The 20479-nt window shown below is 47.0% G+C and overlaps 1 protein-coding gene and 1 pseudogene across 3 annotated transcripts in view; one reads left to right on the forward strand and one right to left on the reverse strand.

Moving 5' to 3' along the window:
• The window catches only part of NOD2 (nucleotide binding oligomerization domain containing 2), a 39470-nt gene extending 21991 nt beyond the window's left edge, over positions 1-17479 (forward strand). For all 3 annotated transcript variants that reach the window (XM_034940143.3, XM_014341753.5, XM_003819815.7), the window contains 8 exons: positions 1006-1089; positions 1310-1393; positions 4345-4428; positions 7030-7113; positions 7701-7784; positions 9898-9981; positions 14223-14306; positions 16151-17479. In XM_034940143.3, coding sequence (XP_034796034.1) covers positions 1006-1089; positions 1310-1393; positions 4345-4428; positions 7030-7113; positions 7701-7784; positions 9898-9981; positions 14223-14306; positions 16151-16223 — 661 coding nt within the window. In that variant the 3' untranslated portion in view covers positions 16224-17479. The remainder of the gene's footprint in view (positions 1-1005; positions 1090-1309; positions 1394-4344; positions 4429-7029; positions 7114-7700; positions 7785-9897; positions 9982-14222; positions 14307-16150) is intronic.
• On the reverse strand, positions 10927-16156 carry LOC129394173 (histone-lysine N-methyltransferase SETMAR-like; annotated as a pseudogene).
• Positions 17480-20479: the final 3000 nt, after the last annotated feature.

The following is a 20479-nucleotide window of genomic DNA, read 5'->3' on the forward strand; positions in this document are numbered from 1 at the left end:
TTTTGTATTTTTGGTAGCGACAGGGTTTCACTGTGTTAACCAGGATGGTCTCGATCTCCTGACCTCGTGATCCGCCCGCCTCGGCCTCCCAAAGTGCTGGGATTACAGGCGTGAGCCACCGTGCCCGGCCTGTTCCCTCTTTTATAGATAAAGAGACCAGCAAATAACTAGTAAGTGGCTGATCAGGATCACAATATCCAGCTGAGGCACTCCAGAGCCTGAGCTGTTAACCATTCAGTCAGGGCCTCCCAAGTTTGCCTAAAGATAAAGAATCATGTGCACAGTTGTTAAAATATACAGATTCCTGGGCCCCACCCCGCAGATACTTGATTGCCAGCTCCAGGGTATGGGCCTGAGAATCTGTCTTTTAGGGAAGCTTTCAGATGATGTTGTGATCAGGTGAGTTTTGGGAATGGTGCCCCAAGAGGAGTGGCAGACAGGGCTTGCTCGGCAGGGACTAGCCTGTTGGAGTGGTGTCATTGGGGTTAAGGACTGGGCAGCAGGGCCTCACTAACCACAGCCTATATGCCTGTTTCTGAAGTTTTGGCCACTCTCATCCAGCTGGTCTACTGTCTGCTGGCCTAGATGATGGTAAATTGTCCCCAGGGGTAGCCTGTCTAGTTCAGGCTGCACCTTTCGCATATATCAGCTCCTTTCCACCATCATCCCCTTTGTGAGGCTGCTGTGATTATCATGTTCCTTTTGCAGAGATGGAAACATTGCCTCAAATTAGCTCTGTCATTTCCTAAGGATTCCAGGGTTCTGGAATTAGTAGGGGGTCTGGATCCTACGTCCTGGGCCATCCCCATCATAGTGCACCACGTCACCTCCCTGGCCAGGGACCGTGGGGTCTCCACTTTTTTGGGGTGCTCCATCTATGCAGGGTTTCCTGGAAGCACAGATGCTGGCACTTCAGGGATGAATGAAAGTCTTTTTGGGGGATTTGTAGATTTTTTTCTTGTCTTACTAGCTCCATTTTCAAATGTATTTATTTTGTCTCTTTAGTTTGCGCGATAACAATATCTCAGACCGAGGCATCTGCAAGCTCATTGAATGTGCTCTTCACTGCGAGCAATTGCAGAAGTTAGCGTAAGTCAGCCTGGGCTGTGGACAATGGGCTCCAAGTGCCCTGGTCTCACCCCAGGTCGTGCAGCCTGGGAAGCTGTGAGTGATGGGCTGGGGCAGGGGCTGTTTGCATGATGGGGGGTGCAGGTGATTCCTGCCCAGAAGGGAAGGGCAACCCTGGGATTTGGTGCTCACTGTCCAATGTGCTTTGCTTCTGTGTCTCCTCTCTTCTGGAACTGAACAGTCTATTCAACAACAAATTGACTGACGGCTGTGCACACTCCATGGCTAAGCTCCTTGCATGCAGGCAGAACTTCTTGGCATTGAGGTGAGCCCAGGTTTTCCTTATTCCCTGGAAACTATTTTTTGCCCCATTTCTGAGTCAGTCTGATCTGGTCTTGGCCTGGCACTGCCCACACTGGCTCCTGACCTCCTGATTGAATGCAGGGACAGTGTCTCATTTTAAGCAGGGGTTCTCTAATGCTGTGATCTCCCCAGTAAACTCTGGACTAGCTCTGCTGAGGACTTCCTGTCTTTTGACCTTTAGCCCGTAGGGCAAGAAAGCTTTTCTAGGCCCCTTTCCTTTTCTGTGTCTAAGAGTGTCACAGCTTTCTGGGGTTACTGAGTTCCACGACGCATGTTGAGCTCGTCCTGGTGGGGGAGGCATACACAGTTACTTGCCACCCCAGCTGTGGCAGCGAGTTGCTGCAACACTCCCAGGAGGTCCTTTCACCACTCAGAGCATGCAAGGTTTGCAGTCCATCTGGTTCTGCATTTCTGCGACTCCAGTGTCTCCCAGTTTCAACAGGAGTCTCTCTCTCTCCTACCTGATGCCTTTAAATTGCCCCTCTAGCTGGCCGCTGGGTTGGCCTGGCTTCTCTCTCCTTCTCTCTCTCTCAGATATTCTTGCCTCCTGTGATTTGTGAGGCAGTAAAAAAAAGACAAAGTAAAGAATTGCTTCCATCTATTCTTTTACCTCTTGGGCTGGGTTTGTGGATGGGAGCCGCCATTTTAAAATGGCGGGCCACATAGCTCAGTCTCGGCGAGGGCTACTGAGATCAGAACCACAGGTGCCAATTTGTACAAAGGACTCAGTCCTGCTACCACTGCCTGCTCCCTCAGACTCACAAGCCTGGAATAGGCTGTGGCCAGACCTGGCTGGCCCATCCCTGAGAAGGGTGCTAGTTTCAGAAATGGAGGCTGAGTTTGTGGCCGACACAGTAGTCCTCCGGTTTGTGCAGGAGAGATGTTCTAAGACCCCAGTGGATGCCTGAAACCATGGAGAGTACCAAGCCCTACACATACCATGCTTTTCCCAATACCTACACACCTGCAATAAAGTGTAGTTTATAAATTAGGCACAGTAAGAGAGTAATAGCAACTCATAATAAAATAGAACAATTATAACAATCAATATACTATAATAACACTATGTGAATGTGGACTCTCTCCGTCTCCCTCAAAATATCTTCTTGTACTGTACTCACCCTTCTTCTTGGGAAGATGTGTGGTGGTAAAATGCCTGTGTGATGGGAGGAAGTGAGGTGGATGACGCATGCAGCACTGTGCTCTAGCACTGGGCTGCTGTTGACCTGACCACACTTTAGGAGGAGAATCATCTGCTCCCAGAGATCCCTAATCTTTGAGCAACAATGAGGTCGGCAGCTGGATGTCAGGAGCAGACAATCTTGATGATTACCAAATGGGAGCGTATAGAGCGTGGATGCGCTGGACGGGGGGCTGATTCACGTCCTGGGTGGGATGGAGCTGGATGGCACGTGATCAGAATAGCATGCAATTTAAAATGTATGAATTGTTTATCTCTAGAATTTTCCATTTAATATTTTTGGACTGCAGTTGATTTCAGATAACTGAAACCATAGAAGGCGAAGCTGCGGATAAGCAGGGGGCAGGGATTACCATATATCACTGTAATAGAGAGCACAGGCTCTGGAGCCAGACTGCCTGAGGTTTGAACCCTCATTAGCTGTGTGACCTCAGGTCAGCCCAATGTCTGTGTGCCTCCGTTTCCCCTTCTGTAGAATGGAGGTAATAACCCTGGCTACCTCACAGGCTGTAGTGATGAGCAAGCAAGTTAATCCACATGAAGGGCTGCACCGTCTGGCAGGGGCTTTATATAGTAAGCGAGTGGCTGAAAGATGATGGGTAAATCACACAAGCACTCAGCTTGTTTCTCCTTATGTGAGTCCGGTCCTCCAAGCAGGGATTCAATGTGCCACACATTTATTGGGGAAAAGTCCTAAAAGGAGAAGTGGGGAAGGGAGCTGGGGGAGGCTGGGAGGTGTGTCCCTGAGTGAAGGAGAGAGGGAAGGAAGGAAGGTTGAGACTGGGCACCTTGGACTTCAGTGCAGTCCTAAGACATCTTGGCAAGGCTGATGAGGAGTTCTTGAACCAAATTCACCAGGCAGGGGAGCCTGATGTCTCAGGCAGGGGCTGGCAAGTGCAGATGCGAGGATGTTAGATTTTGGAGCACAGCAGCTGGGGCCCTTGGCTACCTCCAAGGAGCTGAGGCTGGAGACCTGAAAGGCGAGTTCTCCTAGCTGCCACACCCCTTCTCCAAGGATACAATAATATCTGCCTTATAGGATTGTTGTGAGCTGAGTGGCTTGACGTTCCTTGAAAGAATGAAAGCGTATAGTTATCCCAGGAAGCCTAGGGTTGCAGGTGAGAGCTCTGGGGCTTCTCCGAAGCTCTCAGAGGTGTCTGGATTCGGTTGCAGCAGGAGCCTTCCTTGCTGGGATCTTCCCCCACCCCTAGCCTTGGCCCTCCCTCTCTCCTTCCTTTCTGGAAGGCTCAGTGGGCCCCACCCCTCCCTCCAGCCACCTGGACCTGCCCAGCGCTCTTGTGCAACAGGTAAAGCCTACCTGTAGCAACAACAGATCTGGGAAGGCTGCAGAGGGCACGATGGGGTCTGGATCGAGGGCGGCTGAGACCAGAGGGAAAGGTGTGACCCTGAGTCACCCTCGCTGTCCCGGGGAAACCACCTCCCAGGACAGCTGCCTACTGTGGCTCCTGCCTGGACTTGTCACACTGCTGTGCAAACAGCGTCCCGCTGCCCCTTTCCCTTTGCTGGGGGAAAATGAAGTTTTGGGAGCCGCTGAGTAAACTAGACCTAGCAGCGAGGGCACCTGATGTGGCTGCTGCCTCCCGGGCAGGTCCTCAATGCTTTCTTCCTGTGTTTCCCTGGCCAGGGCACAGACGGCCCTCCTTTTCTGCCTGCCGCTGTGTTCTCTCAGCCTCCTCTGTCTTCCCTTCCAGGCTGGGGAATAACCACATCACCGCTGCGGGAGCCCAAGTGCTGGCCCAGGGGCTCCGAGGCAATACCTCCTTGCAGTTCCTGGGGTAGGTTGGATTCCAGGAAGAGGGACCTGCACGGAGGGGCTTGGGACTTTTGAGGATTTAGGGGCAGGTGAAACTCTTCAGCCAGGAGGCCCCAGAGGCAGCCCAGCTCCAGTGGGGAGGACAAGCCAGGGAGAGAGTGGGCGGCCCTTGACTGCCACCTTCACACTTGGTCTATGCCTGACAAACAGGAAGTTTGGGATGTTGGGGCTAGGGGAGGACAGTGCCCACGAGCTGGTGGCAGGAAGCCCTCTGATCCTCAGGGGGCGCTAGGGCTGTACTTTAGCTGCATATTAAAACCACCTGGAAGCTTCTAAACACTATTGCCAGGCCTCCCACCCCAGACTGATGAAATGCAAATATCTAGGTGCAAGGCCCAGGTATCAGGAGTTTTAAAAAGCTTCCCAGGGGATGTACAGCCAGGGGTGAGGACCCCTGACCTAAGAAAGAGAAGGAAATGGGGAAGGATAGGAAGGCACCCAGGATAAGAGGGGCTGTGCTAGGTCCCTCGGAGCTCTTGCTCCCTGTAGGACCATGCTAGGGCCTGCCAGGGAGGGGAGTACCCCAACCTGCAGCCCCAGGGTGGGCTTCCTCTGTTTGCTAGGCACCCAGGCTTGCACCTGTGCTGTTTCCAGCAGCCTCTCTCCTATCCTGTCATGCCCTAGTGTGAACTGGAGTCCATTTGACAAGAACTGGGAGTTTTAGAACCTGGGACTGTAGGAAGAGAGAATAACCTTAGGGCCTAGGTGTTCCAGCCCATTTCACAGGGAGGCAAGTTGCCCCCAAGCTCAGTTTTTTGTTTTGTTTTGTTTTGTTTGAGATGTAGTCTCACTCTGTTGCCCAGGCTAGAGTGCAGTGGCACGATCTTGGCTCACTGCAACCTCCGCCTCCTTGGTTCAAGCGATTCACCTGCCTCAGCTTCTCAAGTAGCTGGGATTACAGGCACCCACTACCACGCCCGGCTAATTTTTGTATTTTTAGTAGAGACAGGGTTTCACCATGTTGGCCCGGCTGGTCTTGAACTCCTGATCTCAGATGATCTGCCCGCCTCGGCCTCCCAAAGTGCTGGGATTACAGGTGTGAGCCACCGCACCCGGCCCCCAAGCTCAGTATGAGCCACAAATGGGACTATGTTGCTCTAGAAATCAACATCTTTTCCACACTGCATTAGTAGCAACAGAGTCTAGAACAAAGGAGGCCACAGCCCCACTGAACTCTCTTCTGCTTGAGGTCACATCTGCCACATCAGGGGTATTTACCTCTTTCAACACATATTTATTAGGGCACCTGTCTGGGCCAGGCGTTGTGCTAAATCCCCCAAACGCTGTCATATGATACGAAGTGTTCTGTAACTCGCTTGGTTTTTTTTGTTTGTTTGTTTGTTTGTTTGTTTGTTTGTTTTTTGCTTCACCATATATTATAGGAATTTTTTTAGGTCATTATGACCTCTTTATTTACTTAATTATCTATTTATTTATTTTACTAATATTTACAGAAAGGGTCTCACTCTGTCACCCAGGCTGGAGTGCAGTGGTTGCAATCATAGCTCATTGTAGCCTTGAACTCCTGAGCTCAAGTGATCTTCCTACCTCGGCCTCCTGAGTAGCTGGGACTACAGGCACACGCCACCATGCCTGGCTGATATTTTTATGTTTTGTAGAGACGGGGTCTCACTATGTTGCCCAGGCTTGTCTCAAACTCCTGGGCTCAGGTGATCCTCCCTCCTTTGCCTCCCAAAGTATTGGGATTACACAAGTGAGCCACCTTGCTCAGCCTGACCTCATTTTTCAAAGAGCTGCAGAGTGTTACATAATGTATTTAACTGGTCACTTTTTGATGACTATTAAGTTGTTTTCAGGTTTTTTATTATTACAGTGTCATATCCCTGGGGCACAGAGCAGTGCTGGCACATAGCCAGAGCTCAATCAATACATATCTAATGAATGAAAGTACAGTGGACGTCCTAATTCAGCCATTCTTTGCTAACTTGTGTACATACCTGTCCAGGGTAGGTCCCTAGAATACAGTCAATAAGTCAGAAGGTGTGAGTTGGGATCTACCTTTTGGAAAGGGATGTTTTCAAACTACAGTGAGTCAGAGGAGGATGGCCCAGAAGCTGGGGGAGTTGAAGCTGATGGCGTGAAGGAATTAGGGGTGTTAGGAAGAAGCAGGAGATAAAGAGCTAGCTTGCAGAAGAAGTGTTAGACTTGTTATGGGCAGGTACTGGAGGGTAGCTAAGGACTTGTGGGTGGCAGTTACCAGGAAGCATATCTGAACTAAGTGTCAGAAAAAGTGTCACAACTGTAAATTACTCTTGTCAGTGAGTTCCCATCCTTAAGGGTTAGGTCTGGGTAGCCCTCTACTATTCTCTAAGTCTGTAATGTAAAGCCACTGAAAACTCTTGGGTTAAGTTTGGCCATCCCACCCAAAAGATGGAGGCAGGTCCACTTTGCTGGGACCAGGAGCCCCAGTGAGGCCACTCTGGGATTGAGTGGTCCTGCCCCTCTGGCTGGGACTGCAGAGGGAGGAGGACTGTTAGTTCATGTCTAGAACACATATCAGGTACTCACTGACACTGTCTGTTGACTCTTTTGGCCTTTTCAGATTCTGGGGCAACAGAGTGGGTGACGAGGGGGCCCAGGCCCTGGCTGAAGCCTTGGGTGATCACCAGAGCTTGAGGTGGCTCAGGTAAGCTTCAGAGTCTATCCTTCAGTTTTCTTGGGGAGATCAGGTGAAGAGGGAGGAGCTGGGGCCAGTTCTGAAGGTCTTTGAACTTTATTTCTACCCCACAATGTTAGGCAATGGAGTAAGGAAAAAAGACCATTGGATTTCAAGAGAGGACACTTGAGTCTTTCTGGGTGACTTGGAAATGTCCCTTGTCCTCTCAGGGTTTTGATACAGTATCTGTAAATTGAAGATATTGGGCTGGATCAGGTACATTTTATCTTAAGGACCAATTCCAATCCATTGGTAGTGGGTGCCCAGTGCACCACATTAAAAAGAATTCTAAGGCTGCACCTGGGCTTAAAGAAGAGCACTATAATCAATTAGTGATGTCTAAAAAAGCTAAAAAAAAAAAGAGCACTGCATTCAATTAGTGATGTCTAAAAAGGGTAGAAAAAAAAAAAAGAAAAAAGAAAGAGCACCGCAATCAATTAGTGATGTCTGAAATGGAGCAGACCAGGAGAGCACCACGAATTTTGCCCTCTATAGGTTAGCTCATCTCTGAGGTCTTTCCCTACTCTGACATGCTTTTGTTCCATGATTACCTCCAGCCTGGTGGGGAACAACATTGGCAGTGTGGGTGCCCAAGCCTTGGCACTGATGCTGGCAAAGAACGTCATGCTAGAAGAACTCTGGTGAGTTTGGGGGATTCTCTGCTCTGGGGAAGTGGATCACAATCTCTGTTGATCCCCTGGCCTCATCCATAGGAGCGGTTGTGTGGACAGACAAAGGTGGATGATTGAGTGATTGACTGATTGATTGATTGTGTTTGTCTTTATATGTACTGAGTGGTATGAAGCTTATAGAGCCTGGTATGTACATGCTAATTTTTTTATTTAATAAAATATATGGGTTTGCTGGTTTGGTGACTGCCTCCACGTGGCATAAGTGTTAAGAGCACAGACTCTGTAATCAAGCAGGCTGTGATCTTAGGCAAGTTAAATAACAATTTCAGAATCTCAAGTTTCATGTCTGTAAAATGAGGGTAAGAATACTTCCAACCATAAAGGATTTTTGCAAGAATTAGATAAAGTAGTGCCTGTGAAGACCTTAATATAGTGCCTGGCATATTTGTAAGTGCTCCATAAATGTTAAATTAGAATAATGGCAGGGTTACTACTACTATTACTGCTGCTGCTGCTGCTGCTGCTGCTGCTGCTGCTACAACTACTATAGTACTGTGACTACTACTACTAATAAAGGTTTGTTATTTTAAAGTGATTTTGAGTTCCTAGGAGCACTGGGTATTCAAGTCTTAGGTCATTTTGGAAGGTGTAATGGAGTTTTGATAGTTGAAAGAGGAACCATGAATCATGCTTATACTGTTGACCTGAAGCAGATTCTAAGTTTCTCATCCTTTAGATGCCACTAGTATAGTTTTCTGACATGTTCTGGGCAGCTTCAGATTATGTCAGGGAGATAAAATGCTGAATGTTTGATTTTCCCGGGAAGCAGAAAGGCACTGCAACATATGGGCATTGCCATAAACAGATTTTATGGATGGACCTTCGCTGTTGCAGGGCTTACTAGCTCTACTCAAGTATGATTGATTCTATCCTGACTGGATTTTGCCACTTGGAATTTCTTAGTAGAGGAGAACCTTATTATGAGAGCATCAGTTATGATTACTGTTAAAAGAAAAACTTTAGGCAAATTAAATTTAGCAGAGCTGGTTTGAACATACAGCAATTTATGAATTGGGCAGCATTCAGAACTGGGAGTGCTCCACCCAGCAAGGTAGGCAAGCAGTATCTGTAGACAGGAAAAGGAAGTGATGTACAAAACAGCTTGATTGGTTGCAGCTGGGCATTTGCCTTATGTGGGCATGGTGTGATGAGGCATTTTCTTTATATGGATATAGACTGATCAGCTGGTAGACTGTGACTGACTGAAGCCTGGCTGCTGTGATTGGCTGAGACTTAGCTGTTTGTTATAAGGATATATTGTTAGGTTGCAGTTTGCTACATAGGAACTCAAAGTACAGAGGCAGTCTCAGGCCAAATTTAGTTTAACTATATGTTAAGCTGCAGGTGACAGGATACCTCCATCTATAGAGGTTTAAACAAGGAAAGGGCTTATTTTTTCCTGTATAGGCAGCTGGAGGTAGGCAGTGTAGGGTTTGTACAGTGGCTACAAGAGGCCAGGAGGGGTCTCAGCTCTGTCTCATTCTCTTCCTGTTCCATCATCCTTAGCCTGTGACTTCATTCACATGGTTGGTTGTCTCATGATCACAGGATGGCTGCTCCAGCTGCAGCACTACTTCTGTATTCCAGGATTCGATCTATATACCCAGGAAAGTCATCTGGGTTCTCTCCTTTAAAAAGCATTCCTGGAAGCCCCACCTGTCGACTTCCCCTTATGTATCAACCATGTGTATGTCACTTGACCAACCCACTTGTATGTTGTTTGACCAGCCCTGGCTGCAATGGAGAGTGGGAAATATAGTTTTTTCACCAAGTGCATGGCTGTCCAAATGAAATGAGACTTCCATTAATAAGGAAGAAAGGAAAGATGGAGATCAGGAAGCTGGGGGATGAGGGAACTTATTACATTGAGAGCCCTTGGAGTGAATTCTCTTGCAAATATGTCCCTGGAATTGAGAATCCCCACAACGTACTTTATCTGTTCTTTCTTTATCCATGAGTTTGGGTTTTCAGATGTTGGATTTCCTATATGGGGGGCATGTGAGTTCATCATCTTCCATAATCAATGTTGTATCAACTGGATTTTCTCTATTCTTCTCACCAGCCTGGAGGAGAACCATCTCCAGGATGAAGGTGTATGTTCTCTCGCAGAAGGACTGAAGAAAAATTCAAGTTTGAAAATCCTGAAGTAAGGAACCCATGAGCAGGAAACAGGACAATAATAGCTGGCCTTTGGAAGGGGCATTTCTGAATAAGATCTGGGCCGCTCTCCGCTGGGGTAACTCATGTGAGGTGGCCTGGTAGAACAGCTTGCCTTGGTCTAGGTGGACAAGGATTCCAGTGCAAGTTGTTTATCTGGGAGGTGGTCCCAGTAAATGCTGATAGGAGAGTGGTGAAGTGAGATGGGGAAGTGAAGGTAACCAATAAAGGGGAGTTATCAAGCCAGTTATCAATGAGGGAAATTGGAGCTCAGTACTCTGGGGCACTCCTGGAGCCAGTGCAGAACACACATGGTCACCTACCCAACCAATGGGCAAGAAAGCCATGGCATTTATCCACCAACCCTCTGTCCTTCCTATGTTGATGTGCGCTCGTGGGGCACTGATTCTCCAGCACTTCCAGCTCACCCTCACCCAGCTGAACATGCTTCTGGGGTCAGGAGAATAGCCTCAGGCAGAGAGTGGCAGGTCTTCTCTGCAAGCAGTGGCTGGGGAGGTGATGTGATGGGGAGTACTGTGGCCTCCTCCAGTGGCTGACTCAGTGGCTTGGGACTTGTGCCACAAAGAGATGGACAGCTCAGGTGAACATGAACCCACCTAGTGACCATCATGGGTTTGTCAGTGCTCTCTGAGGCTGATGCCAAAATTCTTATTTCAAGTAGACCTCAGGAACCCCATCAGATGGCTCCTTTTGCTGGAGGAAAGTGGCATCTGCCTAGGCAAATGTGGTCCTAGGAAAACGCTTGTCTTTAGAGACAGACAGACAGACAGCTGCCTCTGTGAGTGCCAGCTTTGCTGCCAGGCTGCTACCCACTCTGGCGACACTCATTTGTGTTGCTTTCACAAGCTAGGAAGTTTCCAAATATTTGGAGAAAACACTTCCACTAATTATTTGGGTGGAAATGGGCTGGGAAGTTGGGGTGAAGCCCGGATGTGTCTGAGCCAGATGCCAGCTTTGCACTGAGGGTGGGCCTTTGGGAATACCAAGCCCATTATCAACCAGGTGTGGATATGGCAGGTTTGTCTTCCCTCCTTGTCACAGCCTTACTCCACTTGACTCCCATGGATGCCAGGCAATGAGGCTGGGGTTGGTCCCATGCCACCCTGTCATCAGCCTTATTTTTCAGCATCCTAAACTATATCATCCCCCACAAAAATTGAACTTCTGATATATCTTTTATAAAAAAGAGAAATGCCTACATCTTTCTTTTCCAGGCTTAGTTTCTGCCAAGAGTTGGTTGAGAGCCCAGGCTTGCTGGGCGCAGTGGCTCACACCTGTAATCCCAGCACTTTGGGAGGCTGAGGCGGGTGGATCACCTGAGGTGGGGAGTTCCATACCAGCCTGACCAACATGGAGAAACCCCATCTCTACTAAAAATACAAAATTAGCCGGGCGTGGTGGCACACACCTGTAATTCCATCTACTCAGGAAGCTGAGGCGGGAGAATCACTTGAACCTGGGAGGTGGAGGTTGCCATGAGCCAAGATCACACCATTGCACCCCAGTCTGGACAAGAGAGAAACTTCCATTTCAAAAAAAAAAAAAAAAGGATGAGAAAAATAATAATTAAAAAAAAAGAGTCCAGGCTCTGGAACCAGACAGCCTGGGTCTTACCCCTGCTCCACCATTACCAGCCAGTTCTTCTTGGATGAGTGCCTCAGTTGCCTCAAGTGTAAATGGAGATAATGGCTGGACCTTCATTATAGGCCATGAGCATTCACTGAGAGAATGTAGCTAACAAAAGTAAGTTGTAGGTTGGAGCAAAAGTAATTGTGGTTTCAGACCATGAACTTTAAATTATTATAACTAGGCTAAAATACATCTTTATTAATCAAAATAGGAACCATTAAAATCAACACATTTTTGCCAATAAGGAATAAGTTTGTTTATTCCTGTAGCATAAAAATTCATGCTTCGGGATTCAACAAACTCTTGGAAAGCATTTTCTGCATCCTCCTGGTTGTGGAAGCATTTTTCCTGCAGAAAGTTGTCAAGATTCTTGAAGAAATGGTAGTCAGTTGGCTAGAGGTCAGGTAAATATGGCGGATGAGGCAAAACTTCATAGTCCAATTCATTCAACTTTTGAAGCTTTGGTTGTGCGACATGCAGTCGGGTGTTGTCGTGGAGAATTGGACCCTTTCTGTTGACGAATGCCGGCTGCAGGTGTTGCAGTTTTCAGTGCATCTCATTGACTTGCCGTGCATACTTCTCATATGTAATGGTTTCGCAGGGATTCAGAAAGCTGTAGGGGATCAGACTAGCAGCAGACCACCAGTGACCATGACCTTTTTTTTTGGTGCAAATTTGACTTTGGGAAGTGCTTTGGAGCTTCTTCTCGGTCCAACCACTGAGCTAGTCATTGACAGTTGTATAAAATCCACTTTTCATCGCACGTCACAATCAGATCAAGAAATGGTTTGCTGTTGTTGTGTAGAATAAGAGAAGATGACACTTCAAAATGACGATTTTCTTGGTTTTCACTCAGCTCATGAGGCACACACTTATCGAGGTTTTTCACCTTTCCAATTTGCTTCAAATGCTGAATGACCATGGAATGGTCGATGTTGAGTTCTCAAGTAGTTGTAAGAAAATCAGCTTTGATGACTGCTCTCAATTGGTCATTGTCAGCTTCTGATGGCCTGCCAGTACACTCCTCATCTTCAAGGCTCTTATCTCCTTCGCAAAACTTCTTGAACCACCACTGCACTATACGTTAGTTAGCAGTTCCTGGGCCAAATGCATTGCTGATGTTGTGAGTTGTCTCCGCTGCTTTACAACCCATTTTGAATTCAAATAAGAAAATTGCTTGAATTTGCTTTTTGTCTAACATCATTTTCATAGTCTAAAATAAATATAAAATAAACAGAAAGTATTAAGTCATTAGCAAAAAATCATAAAGTGAGAATTGTGCATTAAAATGATGTATAGCATAACCACATTTATTTAAGAATGTATTCCAATATCAAATGGCAAATTTCAACAATGCAAAAACTGCAATTACTTTTGCACCAATCTAATAGAAGTTCAACAAATACTGGCAATTACAATTGGCATTGCCTTAGGGTCAACTTGTAAGACATTCCTGAAATTGTGGGAAAGGGGGAGGACCTGGAGTGGACATTATTGGAAGGCAAAGCTATAACCAAAAGAGCAACCTGGGAAACACATGACTCCTCTGTTGCTGTCCCTGGCCCTATCCTGTCTCCCCTCCCTGTTGTCAGCTACCTCATATGTTCTCTAATCTCTGTCTCTGTGCCCTCAAAGACCCCCCTGAAAATAGAAATATTACTGCTCATTGGTTATTTTCTATCAATTAAGTACTGTATTAGTCCGTTTTCATGCTGATGATAAAGATATACCCAAGACTGGGCACTTTATGAAAGAAAGAGTTTTATTGGACTTACAGTTCCACGTGGCTGGGGAGGTCTCACAATCATGGCTGAAGGTGAAAGGCACATCTCACATGGCAGCAGACAGGAGAAGAGGGCTTGTTCAGGGAAACTCCCCTTTTTAAAACCATCAGATATCATGAAACTTATTTACTGTAATGAGAACAGGATGGGATTCAATTACCTTCCACCGGGTCTCTCCCACAACACGTGGGAATTCAAGAGATTTGGGTGGGGACACAGCCAAACCATATCAAGTACTGTGCAAGTGTTTTAGGCATGCAGAGAGTGGTGGGTCTTCCCAGCAAGCAGAGTGTGGGGAGGTAATGGGGGACTGGTGGCTGACTTAATGGCCCAGGACCCATGCCACAAGGAGATGGATGGTGGATGTGAATAGGAGCCTGCTTACACCCATCACAATTTAGATTCTTATGCTCGATGGCACGGGTACTCTTTTAGGCCCATTTTACCAATGAGGAGATTGGGACTAATTTGCTCGAGATCAAAAAAGAAGTGGTGTAGGTGGGATTTAAACCCAGGATGTCTAGCACTAAAATGCAGGTACTTAACCACTATCCTAAGGGAGTGGCTACTTAATTTGATAAACTCATCTAGTGAATGGAAGAGAGACGGGTACATTTCACTGATGGTACTGAGCCTTTGTTGATGAGCTCATTGGGAATCTCAGACATGAGCAGGATGTGTCTAAGGGACAGGTGGGCTTCAGTAGACTGGCTAACTCCTGCAGTCTCTTTAACTGGACAGTTTCAAGAGGAAAACGAAGAATCCTTGAAGCTCACCATTGTATCTTCCTTTCCAGGTTGTCCAATAACTGCATCACCTACCTAGGGGCAGAAGCCCTCCTGCAGGCCCTTGAAAGGAATGACACCATCCTGGAAGTCTGGTAAGGCCCCTGGGCAGGCCTGTTTTAGCTCTCCGAACCTCAGTTTTTCTATCTGTAAAATGGGGTGACGGGAGAGAGGAATGGCAGAATTTTGAGGATCCCTTCTGATTCTGACATTCAGTGAGAATGATTCTGCATGTGAAGGATCTGATTCTCTGTCTAAGAAAGAAGTCTTTACATCTTTAAGTAGGGAGAAATGATTTCATTTTTAAACCTTGACTATTTATTCAGCAACTTCTCTGTTCTATGAGATAGTGTAGGAATGGGGATGTGGTTGAAGAATGAAAAGAAAAGTCAGCTCCCGCCCTCCTGGAAATTGCATCTGCCTTCACAGGTCAAGGATATTGGATCAGACCTTCTGCGGTTCTGAATGGAGATTACACAGGTTAGGAGCAGGTTGCACAGTGTTTCCAATTCTCTATAATTAAAGCCATAGACTTTCATGTATTTGAAAAAAGCAAGAATTGCATTCTTGACAGATTCTTTCATTGCCTTAAAAAGAATGACTAGCCTTGGGAGTCTGGGCAGCTGGGTCCAGTGTTGTAGACTTTCTCTCTGCTGAGCCACAGCTTCAAAGATTTGTCCTTCTTGTTTCCAGGGATCTATTTCTCAGACAATAAGTAAAGGTTTTCCCTGGCCTAATGTGCTGTAAGTGAATGCTACTATATATGTTCCAGGCACTGGGCTAGAGACTAATATTTAAAAGCCAGGAAATTTCCTATAGAAAATCTATATCTCAGGGTTTTCTCAAAAGAGCTGGGAACTCTGGATGCCCATTCATGATTCCAGTAGTTAACCAGAGTACAAGAAGGGCTGAGTCTTCTCAGATGGGCAAACCCACTCTGGCTGACTGCAGATCCACCAAGCCTATTGTCTTAGACCAGGACCCTTTGGCAACTCATTCCCATAAGCCTGTGACTCTTGCTTTAAATATGCAGGCCTTGTCTTCTCTCAAAAAGCACATCAAGGCTGCAGCGAATGCAGATATCAAATGATGAAGTTAAAAACAAAAGCTTTGCTGGGCGTGGCAGCTCACACCTGTAATCCTAGCACTTTGGGAGGCTGAGGCAGGAGGATCACTTTAGGCCAGAGGTTCGACACCAGACCTTGTCTCTCAAAAAATAAAAAATTCAGCTGGGTGCAGTGTAGTTCCTAGCTACTCGGGAGGCTGGGATGGAAGGATCCCTTGAACCCAGGAGTTCAAGGCTGCAGTGGGCCGTAATTGCATCACTGCACAGGCGACAGAATTAGATCCCATCTCTTAAAAAAATAAAAAATTTAAAAGTGACTTCAAAAATCTATGCTGTGATGGAGAGATTTTTCCTTCTGTATGATTGTGACAGCTCTGTGGCCTATGACGTCATCAGGTTCTGGGCAAAGTGTAGGTTTTCTGTTTCTTTGATTTTGAAACCATTGCACAGTCCTAAGAAACATCACATTCTGGGTCCTGGGCACCAGCCAACATGAGGTTGATATTTTAAGGGGTCTGATGTTATTTGCTGCCTGTTGATGGAACTTGGGAGGGCACCAGGGTTTGCTCATTGCATTCTTGACAGATTCTCTTGTTGCCTTAAAAAGAATCACTGGCCTTGGGGAGTCTGTGGCTGGCTGGGTGCAGTGTTGTGGACTCTCTGCAGAGTCATGGAGCCTTGTTCAGAATGCTTCCTGAGCTGCCCTGGTTGGCCAAGGGTAAAAACAGCCCTGACTTCCCTGCAAGAAACACTGCAGCTGGGCCAGAGAGTCAGCCCATCCCAGGCATGGGTTTAAAAAGTGGAGGCTTTTGTTTGAAAGCCCCGATCTAATTTTGTCCTCACTCAAACCTCTGTTCATTTGATCTGCTTTAGGCTCCGAGGGAACACTTTCTCTCTAGAGGAGGTTGACAAGCTCGGCTGCAGGGACACCAGACTCTTGCTTTGAAGTCTCCGGGAGGATGTTCGTCTCAGTTTGTTTGTGAGCAAGCTGTGAGTTTGGGCCCCAGAGGCTGGGTGACATGTGTTGGCAGCCTCTTCAAAATGAGCCCTGTCCTGCCTCAGGCTGAACTTGTTTTCTGGGAACACCATAGGTCACCTTTATTCTGGCAGAGGAGGGAGCATCAGTGCCCTCCAGGATAGACTTTTCCCAAGCCTACTTTTGCCATCGACTTCTTCCCAAGATTCAATCCCAGGATGTACAAGGACAGCCCCTCCTCCATAGTATGGGACTGGCCTCTGCTGATCCTCCCAGGCTTCCGTGTGGGTCAGTGGGGCCCATGGATGTGCTTGTTAACTGAGTGCCTTTTGGTGGAGAGGCCCGGCCTCTCACAAAAGACCCCTTCCCACTGCTCTGATGAAGAGGAGTACACAGAACACATAGTTCAGGAAGCAGCTTTCCCCATGTCTCGACTCATCCATCCAGGCCATTCCCCATCTCTGGTTCCTCCCCTCCTCCTGGACTCCTGCACACGCTCCTTCCTCTGAGGCTGAGATGCAGAATATTAGTGACCTCAGCTTTGATATTTCACTTACAGCACCCCCAACCCTGGCACCCAGGGTGGGAAGGGCTACACCTTAGCCTGCCCTCCTTTCCGGTGTTTAAGACATTTTTGGAAGGGGACACGTGACAGCCGTTTGTTCCCCAAGACATTCTAGGTTTGCAAGAAAAATATGACCACGCTCCAGCTGGGATCACATGTGGACTTTTATTTCCAGTGAAATCAATTACTCTTCAGTTAAGCCTTTGGAAACAGCTCTACTTTAAAAAGCTCCAAATGCAGCTTTAAAAAATTAATCTGGGCCAGAATTTCAAACGGCCTCACTAGGCTTCTGGTTGATGCCTGTGAACTGAACTCTGACAACAGACTTCTGAAATAGACCCACAAGAGGCAGTTCCATTTAATTTGTGCCAGAATGCTTTAGGATGTACAGTTATGGATTGAAAGTTTACAGGAAAAAAAATTAGGCCGTTCCTTCAAAGCAAATGTCTTCCTGGATTATTCAAAATGATGTACGTTGAAGTCTTTGTAAATTGTCAGATGCTGTGCAAATGTTATTATTTTAAACATTATGATGTGTGAAAACTGGTTAATATTTATAGATCACTTTGTTTTACTGTCTTAAGTTTATACTCTTACAGACAACATGGCCGTGAACTTTATGCTGTAAATAATCAGAGGGGAATAAACTGTTGAGTCAAAACAGCCATCTTCCTTGCGACCAAACATTTAAAAATATTCTGGCCGGGCACAGTGGCTCACGCCTGTAATCCCAGCACTTTGGGAGGCCGAGGTGGGCAGATCACCTGAGGTTGGGGGTTTGAGACCAACCTGACCAACATGGAGAAACCCTGTCTCTACTAAAAATAGTGGAGGTTGCAGTGAGCCAAGATCACACCATTGTCCTCCAGCCTGGGCAACAAGAGTGGAACTCCATCTCAAATAAATAAATAAATAAAATAAAAAATAAAAATATTACTAAAACTTGTCAAATTTTAAAGCACAATTTTCTACTTGAAGCGGAGGAAAATGATGTTTTCAACCTGATAATGTATAGCTTAAGGCAAAAGCAATTCTTAGAAAATAGCCAGGCAATCAAAACACTTTTGGCTTCAGTTTAGAAAAGTTTAACCCCGTGAAGTTTTCAGCTGTGCAGGAGCCTCCCTGTACCCAGCCTAAAAGGCTGCAACACATGTGAAAAGGCCCCTTGGCCCCCCTCGATTCCCTCAAAGTGGCTCCAGGAGTCTTTAACAGGAGAAGGATGGAGAAGGGTTACTTATGGCTGGCTCTCCACAGCGAGCAGCCTCTCACGCAGGCCTTGTGTTAAAATAATGCTTAGCTGCGTTTAATAAGCAAGGGATCAGGTGGTCGCCCAGCAAGGTGAAATCCTACTTCCTTGAAAGGTTTTGTGTCTGGCTGACTCGGTGGTGTGGCATCTCCCTGGACCCTGCATGGGAGTGTGTCTATGGGTTTTCTTTGTGATTGGTGCCCTGTTCTGCCCAGACCATTGTTTCTGATATAGCAGATCAGGAGGAAGGTGGTGTTGAGTCTCCTTTCGCTGAGGAGTACACACAGCAGCCCATTTGCATAGCACTGTATTGGGTTGTCAATTTGTCATCTTTAAATTCATTCAGCAATGAGGCCAGGCATGGTGGCTCATGCCTGTAATCTCAGCACTTTGGGAGGCTGAGCCAGCTGGATCACTTGAGGTCAGAAGTTCAAGACCAGCCTGGCCAACATGGCAAAACCCTGTCTCTAAAAATAGAAGAAGAAAAAAAAAAGTTAGCTGGGTGTGGCAGCGCACGCCTGTAATCCCAGCTACTTGGGAAGCAGAGGCAGGAGAATCGCTTGAATCTTGGAGGAGGAGGTTGCAGTGAGCTGAGATCATGCCACTGCACTCCAGCCTGGGCGACACAGCGAGACTGTCATAAATAAATAAATAAATAAATAAATAAATTCAGCAATGATTTATTAACCAGTTATATTAGGACGACCAGTGGATTGACAAAACAGACATGGTCCTCAAGGTGCTTAGGTGAGGGTAGAGGGAGAGGCAGGCAGAAAACAAGTCAGTTGAAAAAGACATGAAAAAGTCTTCATCCAGGCACTGTGGCTCATGCCTGTAATCTCAGCACTTTTGGAGGCCAAGGTGGGCAGATCACTTGAGGTCGGGAGTTCGAGACCAGCCTGGCCAACATGGTGAAACCCCGTCTCTACTAAAAATACAAAAATTAGCCTGGCATGGTAGCAGGTGCCTGTAATCCCAGCTACTTGGGAGGTTGAAGCAGGAGAACTGCTTGAACCCAGGAGGCAGAGGTTGCAGTGAGCTGAGATCACACTACTGCACTCTAGCCTGGGCAACAGAGCAAGACTCCGTATCAAAAAAAAAAAAAAAAAAAGTCTTCAGGCTGTTAAGGGGCTGGTCCGAGACAGGTTGTCTGAGGAGGTGCCAGGTAAGCTGTGTCCCCAAGAATGAGAAAGATATGGCCAAGCAAAGAGTGAGAGGGAAGAAGGGAGCATTCTAGTAATGGGGGACAAGAGGTACAAAGACCCTGGTGAGGGAAGGAGCGTGGTATGCATGGTAGGCTCAATAGTCACTCCCGAACATATGTAGATCCTAATCCCCGGGACCTGGGAATGTTGCCTTACCTGGCAAAAGGGACTTTGGAGGTGGGATTCAGTTAAGGGTCTTGAGATGGGAAGATCATCTTGGATTACCTGGGTGGGTCTTAAATGCAATCGCAGTTTCCTTATAAGAGAAATTTAAAGGACAATGTAAAGCAAAGGGAAATATGACACCGGAGAAGAAAGAAATGTGATCACCAAGTAAGATGCTACACTGCTGGCTCTGAAGGTGGAGGAAGGCGCCATGAGCCAAGGATTGCAGCTCTAGAAGCCAAAGAAGACCAGGAAATAGATTCTCCCCTAGAACCTCTGCAAGCAGCATAGCCCTGCCTGCCTTGGCTCCAGCCCATTTTGGACTTCTGGCTTCCAGGACTATAAGGGGATAATTTGTGTCATTTCCTGCAGCAGCCATAGGAAACTAATACACTATGTTGGAGGCAAGCTAAGGGAAAGGTGTCACTAGATGGGTTTGCAGAGGTAGGTAGGACCAGTTCAGGAAAGGTCTCACTGGCCACAGTCAAGAGTTTGGTCTTGATCTTGGAATAATGTCAAGGCCTTGGAAAGTTCTAAGCAGGGGAGATGTGAACCAATTTACAGTTAAAGAAGATCTTGTTTGCTTCTGGGTGGAGATAGGACAGGAATATGTAGGGGTGGGGATGGGAGGCAGAAGAAGTGGGGAGGCTGCCTCAGAGCTATTGCAGGTGAGAGGCGGTTGGCAGTGGAGGTGGAGAGAAGAGGATGGATTCCAGAGACATTTTGGAGGTAGATTCCCAAGAGCCTACGAATGGGTTGGATGGGAGGGATGAGGGAATGGCAAACATCAAGGATGACTCATAGATTTCTGACTTGAGAAACTGGGGGCCTGGGAAAGTTGGGTAGGAAACCAGTTTGGAAGTGGGAGGGAGTTCTGTTTTGAATTGTCAAGTTTGAGACACCGAAATGGAGAAGTTAAGTGGAGACGTCAAAAGATGGTGTGAATTTGGAGCTCGTGGGAAAGGTCACAGCCAGAGATAATAGCGTGGGTGTCCTCAGTGTCAAACTGAGAATGGGGCCCTCGAGTCTGGATGATATGAGCTAG

Source organism: Pan paniscus, chromosome 18 (genome assembly GCF_029289425.2).
Source record: "Pan paniscus chromosome 18, NHGRI_mPanPan1-v2.0_pri, whole genome shotgun sequence".
Lineage (NCBI taxonomy): Eukaryota > Metazoa > Chordata > Mammalia > Primates > Hominidae > Pan > Pan paniscus.